General features: G+C 55.9%; 1 protein-coding gene across 2 annotated transcripts; it reads right to left on the reverse strand.

The window, feature by feature from the left end:
* Positions 1-33: 33 nt before the first annotated feature.
* MVB12A (multivesicular body subunit 12A) lies at positions 34-4,088 on the reverse strand. 2 transcript variants are annotated; one of them, XM_014940211.1, is made up of 10 exons: positions 3,953-4,088; positions 3,770-3,865; positions 3,574-3,670; positions 3,360-3,486; positions 3,143-3,268; positions 1,397-1,467; positions 1,042-1,106; positions 908-958; positions 714-826; positions 34-538 (listed from the first exon to the last, which is right to left on the reverse strand). In XM_014940211.1, exons 1-9 carry the CDS (start codon positions 4,034-4,036, stop codon positions 764-766), a joined length of 780 nt encoding a protein of 259 aa, XP_014795697.1. In that variant the 5' UTR covers positions 4,037-4,088; the 3' UTR covers positions 34-538; positions 714-763. The 2 variants fall into 2 exon arrangements, with proteins under 2 accessions (XP_014795697.1, XP_014795698.1); XM_014940212.1 differs by lacking the exon at positions 714-826 and having other exon boundaries at positions 34-648.
* Positions 4,089-7,431: the final 3,343 nt, after the last annotated feature.

Here is a 7,431-nt window from a genome sequence, read left to right on the forward strand (position 1 = left end):
TCTTGGGGGGGAGTTTTGTGACTTGCCCTAAGGTTTAAGGAAAACGTTTTAGAGAATTTATTTGGTAACTAAAAACAAAATCAAAAAAATCCAAATCTGCTGTATTTTGAAAAGTGGGGTTGGGGTATTTTTTTTTTTGGTTTTTAACTTCTTTTTTTGTGGGGTTGGAAGTTTTTTGGGGCAACAAGGAGACAGAGCGAAACGGCGAACGCGAGGCCGAGGGAGGAGGAGGTTTTTCCACCATGAAAAAAATGCAAAAAACCCCAAAAATACCCTCAGGAATGGCCAGAATAACGAATTTTAACGTCGCCGGAGCCCAACCACTGCCAAGAACTTCTCCCCGTTGTGCTGCTGCCTGGAATTTTGATTTCCCAACTCATTACAATTAAGATTTTAATATTTTTGGGGGGGTTGAGAAGAGAAAAGAAAAGGAAAAAAAATCAAAACCACCCTTATTTTTCTCCCCGAGCGATTTCTGGGCTGGATTTGTGATTCTTTGGTGTCCCCTGAAATTTCAGCTGGGAGAGAGCGAGGAGTGTGGCCCCCCCAGGAATCAGGGGGGCCTTGGAGGTGCCCCCCCCGGTGTTAACAGACACCAGGGGGGAGCCTGGCAGCGGCCGTTCTCTCCACCACGAAAGGATAATTATACTGAAAAGGAATAATTAACGAGTGAGGTCGAAAAACTCCAAATCTGACCCCCCCCCCACCCCCAGAGGCCCCCCCAAGACATTGGGGGGGGTCCTTGGAGGTGCCCCCCCCGGTGTTAACAAACACCAGGGGGGAGCCTGGCAGCGGCCGTTCTCTCCACCACGAAAGGATAATTATACTGAAAAGGAATAATTAACGAGTGAGGTCGAAAAACTCCAAATCTGACCCCCCCCCACCCCCAGGAAAACGGCCCCGTTACCTCCTTCTCGATGTCGGCGACTGATTTAACGTTCAGCTCGGCCAGGAGAGCCTGAAAAAAGAGAGAATAATTACTAATTAAGCAGAATTTGGAGGTAGGAGGGAGAAAAGGGGGTTAATTAAAGGGAGACTCACGGTGCTGCCGGCGCCGAGTTTGCTCTGGAATTTGGGGTGCAGCGTGAAGGGGACCCCGTCCATCGCTGGGGGGAAGGGAAAGAGCATTTAGGAACCTCCAAAAAGCTGCTGGGGAGCAATTCTTTAATTTGCTTTAATTATTTAATTAGCAGGAGGGGGCACCTCAGCACCCTGAGAAGAGTTTGAACGAAGGCGGTGAGAATAATTTAGCACAGATTAACTTTCAGGAAGTTTTTAAGTAAAAAAAAAACATAATTAAGGAAGAAGAGCGTGATTTTGGCTGGATTTGGATTGATATTTTTTAAATGAAATAGGAAAAAGGCTCGTTTTTCCTGCTTTTTTCTGCTTTTCTTACCCGAGAGGCCGTAGATGTTGGAGGAGTCGGAGAGAGCTTCGTGCTGAGCGGCGCCGCGGCGGAGGCTGCCCCTGCAGCAATTAATTAATAGTGTTAATTAGTTAATCATCTACCTTGACTTCAGCAAGGCTTTGGACACCGTGTCCCATAATATCCTCGTTGGGAAATTGAGGAATTGTGGTCTGGAAGAGGGGACAGGGAGGTGGATGGAGAACTTGGCTGTGGGACAGGACCCAAAGGGTCATGAGGAATGGAGCAGGTTCAAGTTGGAAGCCTGTGACCACTGGTGGCCCCCAGGGGTCCATACTTGGTCCAGTGCTGGTCAATATATGACCTGGAGGAGGGGTTGAGATGTCCCCTCAGCAAGTTGGCTGATGATACCAAACTGGGAGGACTGGGTGACACCCCGGAGTGGCTGGGCCACCATCCAGGGTGACCTGGACAGGCTGGAGAGCTGGGCAAGGAAGAACCTCTTGAGGTTCACCAAGGACAAGTGAAGGGTCCTGATGAGGAAGAACCTCCTCAGGAAGGAAGAAGAACCTCCTGAGGTTCACCAAGGACAAGTGAAGGGTCCTGATGAGGAAGAACCTCCTCAGGAAGGAAGAAGAACCTCCTGAGGTTCACCAAGGACAAGTGAAGGGTCCTGATGAGGAAGAACCTCCTCAGGAAGGAAGAAGAACCTCCTGAGGTTCACCAAGGACAAGTGAAGGGTCCTGATGAGGAAGAACCTCCTCAGGAAGGAAGAAGAACCTCCTGAGGTTCACCAAGGACAAGTGAAGGGTCCTGATGAGGAAGAACCTCCTCAGGAAGGAAGAAGAACCTCCTTAGGTTCACCAAGGACAAGTGGAGGGTCCTGCAGCTGGGGAGGAAGAACCCCAGGCACCAGTTGAGGTTGAGGGTGGATCTACTGGGAAGCATCTCTGAGGAGAAGGATCTGGTGGACAGTAGACTCTCCAGGAGCCAGCAATGGGCCCTGGTGGCCAAGAGGCCAATGGGATCCTGGGCTGCGTAGGGTAGAGTGTGGCCAGGAGGTGGAAGGAGGTCATTGTCCCCCTCTGCTCTGCACTGGGGAGGCCACAACTGGAATCCTGCGTCCAGTTCTGGGCTCCCCAGTTCAAGAGGGATAGGGAACTGCTGGAGAGAGTCCAGCGAAGGGCAACAAAGATGATTCAAGGATTGGAGCATCTCCCTGATGAAGAAAGACTGAGAGAGCTGGGACTCTTTAGCCTGGAGAAGAGAAGGTTGAGGGGAGACCTTCTTCATGCTTCCAAGGATCTAAAGGAGGATGGAGCCGGACTCTTTTCAGGGGTTCCCAGTGAGAAGGACGAGGGGCAACGGGCACAAGTTGGACCAGAAGAGGTTCCACTCAAATATGAGGAGAAACTTCTTCACAGTGAGGGTGGCAGAGCCCTGGAAGAGGCTGCCCAGGGAGGGTGTGGAGTCCCCTTTAGTGGAGTCTCCTTCTTCTGGAGATCTTCAAGCCCCACCTGGATGCTCCTGAGGAACATGCTCTGACAAACTCTAGACAATCCTGCTTCATCTAGTTGGACTAGATGATCTCTATGGTCCCTTCCAACTCCAAAAATTCAGTGAAATTCAATGAAATTCAGTGAAGAGGGGAAAGGACAACGGGATGGAGATGCCACCAGCACCAGCCGGATTCATTCCCAGGTCCTGGACTGGTGAGACTGGGGAGGAGGAAAACCAAATTAATATTAATTAAGGAAGGAATGAGGTGGGACCTACTTTCGGTCCTGGGGGTGGAGGGAGAGGTGACCCAGGGCGGCGCTGAGGTTTCGGGGAGGGGGCACGGGGGGGCCCCGCTTGGAAACCGGCCCTTTTTTACACCAAAGGGCGAAATTGCCCATTTCCCTGCAAAATAATAATTAAAAAAAGTGAAGTTTTTGCCGTGAAAAGGGGGAGGGGGGGGTGAGGGAAGGGACCGCCCCCCCCCCGCCTTTACCCGATTTTGATGTAGGGGGGGAGGGCTTTGCTCTTGGGGCTGAGCTGAATGTCCAGCACCGCCGTCTCCGCCGCCTCCACCGGCACCAGCTTCACGTAAAGGCGTTTTTTCCGGGAAACGCCGGTTCCTGCGGGGGGGGGAGAGGAAAGAACCGGGGCAGAAACCGGGGGGGGTGGCCCCGTTTCGCACCCCCCTCCCCTCGTCCGGTACTTACGAGGCTCCGGGAACTCCGGGGCGCGGCTGTAACCGGGGGGTTGCGGGCTCCGGTCGCTCAGCACCACAACGTCGGTCACCACCGAAGCGGGAGCCGCCTGGACGGGACGGGACGGGATGTCGGTACCGGAACCCCCGGTGTGTGTGTCCCCTTCCCCGGTCTCCCGGTAACCCCACCCCGGTCCCGTTCCCCGCACCTGGGCTCCGCCGGTGCTCACGCACAGGAACCCGCCGCTCTTGTGCCCGAAGCCTTTGCCCAGGTTGGCCGCCGCGCCGTCCACGGTAACGGTGATCTGAGGGCACGGGGAGCGTCAGCCTCCGGTGGGACCGGGAGGCGATGCCTTCCCCCGTTGCCCGTCCCCCCCCGTTCCGTTCCCTACCGCCTTCCAGCCGGCGGGGGCCGCCTCGGGGGAAGCGGCCCAACCGACGCCGGTGAGCGGGACCTCCTCCTCCGCCGCCGCCATGGCCGCCGCTTACTCCCCGGGAGTGGCGGAGCCCCGCCCCCCGCCGCGCCCTCTGGGCACCCATTGGCCGTCTACCAGCTACGGCTGCGACGATTGGTTGGCGCGCTCCGAGTGGCGTGCGCGCCAGCCAATAAGCAACAAGACACCGCTCTCAAGCCGTCCTTCAAACGCGGAAGCGATGGGGATTCCGTCTTCTCATTGGGTGGTGCAGACCGCGGCTACGGCGATTGGCTGGGGCGCTCTGAGCGACGCGCGCATTGACCAATAAGAAACCACCGACCCTCCCTCAAAGAAGACGTAGAAACACGGAAGTGCGGCTGCACCGGGGGAAGCACCGGGGGGCTCCCGCCGCCTTTATTGCCCGAAGCCCCCGCACCCTCAGCTCTCCGCCGGCGGGGCGGCGATCAGCTTCCTCACGGGAGAGTTCTCCAGCTGCCGGAAGGTCCTGGCGGCTGGAAAAGGAACGGGGGGGATGGAAACAATACACCCGTTAAACCCCCCCTCTCCGGTACCGGCCGGTAACCCCCCCCCCCTCCCTCCCCGGTTCCCGGTGGGCTCCGTCTCACCGAGCTGCTGCGAGAGGCGCTGTAAGAACCGCCGGCTGTCCTCGCTGAAAGCCTGCACCAGATTGGCCGCTTGTTGGAGCTCGTCGAGCTACCAAAAAACCCAAAAATGGTAAAAATAAAGTGAAAAATCCGGTTTAACCGGTTACCGGGAGGGGGGAGGGGGGTGTTTTGGCCGCTCACCGCCAGCTCCACCGAGCTCAGCGCCTCCCCCTGCGCCTCCAGGATGCGGCCGTAGTCGGGTTTGGTGCCGAGGAGCCCGGCCTGGGAGCTCGGGGGGGGGTCGGGGCCGGGGCCCGGTGACCTGGAACGGGAGGGAACGGGATGAACGGGATGGAATGGAATGGAATGGAACAGGATGGGATGGAACAGGATGGAACGGAACGGGACAGGACAGAATGGAACGGGATGGGACGGAACGGGATGGAACAGGATGGAACGGGACAGAATGGGATGGAATGGAATGGGATGGGATGGAACAGGATGGAATGGGACAGAACGGAACAGGATGGGACAGAATGGAGTGGGATGGAACAGGATGGAATGGGATGGAACGGAATGGAACGGGACAACAGGATGGAATGGAATGGAACGGGACAGGATAGAATGGGACAGAACGGGATGGGATGGAATGGAACGGAACAGAACGGGATGGAACGGGACGGGATGGGATGGAACGAAATGGAATGGAACGGAATGGAACGGGATGGGATGGAATGGAACGGAATGGAATGGAACGGAACAGGATGGAATGGGACGGAATGGGACAGAACAGGACAGAACGGGATGGAATGGAACAAGATGGAATGGGACAGGATGGAAAGGGATGGAACGGAATGGAATGGGACAGAATGGAATGGGACAGAATGGAATGGAATGGGATGAAGGGATGAAATGGGATGAAAGGGAATGGGACAGGATGGGATGGAACAGGACAGAACAGGATGGAATGGAACGGGACGGAATGGGACAGAACGGGAAGGAACGGGATGGAACGGGATGGAAAGGGACGGAATGGAACGGGACGAACGGGATGAAACGGGACAAAACGGGACGGAACAGAATGGGACAGGATGGGATGGGATGGAATGGAACAGGATGGGGTGGGATGGGACGGAACAGGACAGGATGGAATGGAACAGAACGGGATGGGACGGAGCGGGATGGAATGGAACAGAACAGGATGGAATGGAATGGAACAAAACGGAATGGGATGAACAGGATGGAATGAACAGGATGGAATGGAACGGGACGGAATGGGATGGAACGGGATGGAACAGGACAGAATGGAACGGGACGGAATGGAACGGAATGGAACAGGACGGAACGGGACAGGATGGGATGGAACAAAACGGAATGGGATGAACAGGATGGAATGGGATGGACGGAATGGAACGGGACAGAACGGGACGGAACAGGATGGAATGGGACGGGACGGAATGGGACGGAACGGAATGGGACGGAACGGAACGAACGGGATGAAACGGGATGGAACAGAATGGGACAGGATGGGACGGAACGGGATGGGATAGGATGGAACGGGACAGAATGGGATGGAACAGGATGGAATGGGATGAGATGGAATGGAATGGATCGGGATGAAATGGGATGGGACGGAACAGGATGGGATGGAACGGGATGGGATGGAATAGAACGGAATGGGATGGGATGGAAGGGAATGGAACGGGATGGGATGGAATGGAACGGGATGGGATGGAATGGAACGGGATGGAACGGGACGTTGAACGAGCCCAGCCCCAGCCCAGCCCCCTGGGGACCACCATTAGCCCCAGGCCACCAACCAACCCCCCTGTGCCTCCGATCCCAACCCTCCGAGCTCTGTCCTCAGGCCACTTCTCCGTCCACGTCCCTCTCCTCATCCCACCCGCGCTTCCCAAATCACCCATTTTTCCTTCCCAGCCCCAAAGGCAGGGAAAAGGGGACAGGGAGGGGACAGGGAGGGGACAGGGAGGGGACAATCCCCACCTGGACTTTTCCTCGGCGCTCTCCTGGTAGCGCAGTAAGAGCTGATCCCAGGACTGACACTCGGCAGAGAACCTGAGGAGGAAGAGGAGAGGAGGGAGCAGGGCTGGACCCGGGTCTTCCCTCAGGAAAACCACGCAAGAGTGTAGCAAAACCAGCTTAAATACACCCAAAATCCCCTCTTGGATGAGGCATCCGAACCCTCACCCGTGTTAGAATGGATCTTACCTGGCGATGTGCTCCTTAATTTGTGCCACTGACTCATCCAAAGCCGAGTCTGGTAAAATCCTAGAGGACAGAGAAGACAGCAGAAGGATTTAGGGGGGATCTGTGCGTTCCCCACGGGCAGGACAGAGGGATCTGCTGCCCATTTGGTGTTTGTGCAGAGAAAATCCTTAGAATCGCAGAATATAAAGGAGAAAAAGTCTCCTTGATAAAGATAACGCCCCTCTGAGGGTTCCTATGCTGGTGGCCTGGTGATACCAGCCCCAAAAATCCTCGTAGCAAGGATTTTTGGGGTCACTCTGCATGTTCAGACCATTGGGGAGGCCGTAAGGCAAAGCCAGAAGAACAGAATTGTGGAATTAGAGAAGGGTTTGGGTGGGAAGGGACCTTAAAGACCATCTAATTCCACCCCTGGACACCTCCCACCAGAGCAGGTCGCTCCAAGCCCCCTCCAACCTTGGCCTTGAACCCCCCTTCTCCAGGGATGGGGCAGCCACAGCTTCTCTGGGCAACCTGGGCCAGGCTCTCACCACCCTCAGAGTCAACAATTTCTCCCTAAATCTCCCCTTTTTCAGCTTAAAACCCTTCCCCCTGGTCCCATGGCTCCCCTCCCTCATCCCTGCT

The sequence above is a fragment of the Calidris pugnax genome, unplaced genomic scaffold, assembly GCF_001431845.1.
Source record: "Calidris pugnax isolate Ruff unplaced genomic scaffold, ASM143184v1 scaffold100, whole genome shotgun sequence".
NCBI lineage: Eukaryota > Metazoa > Chordata > Aves > Charadriiformes > Scolopacidae > Calidris > Calidris pugnax.

Bases quoted from the DNA above. Each gene is read 5' to 3' on its own strand.
- MVB12A (XM_014940212.1), bottom strand. From the start codon at position 4,036: ATGGCGGCGGCGGAGGAGGAGGTCCCGCTCACCGGCGTCGGTTGGGCC. The intron at 3,671-3,769 runs GTGCGGGGAACG...CGTCCCGTCCAG, and splicing joins TGAGCACCGGCGGAGCCCAG to GCGGCTCCCGCTTCGGTGGT. The intron at 649-907 runs GTAACGGGGCCG...ATTCCTTTTCAG, and splicing joins TCGCCGACATCGAGAAGGAG to TATAATTATCCTTTCGTGGT.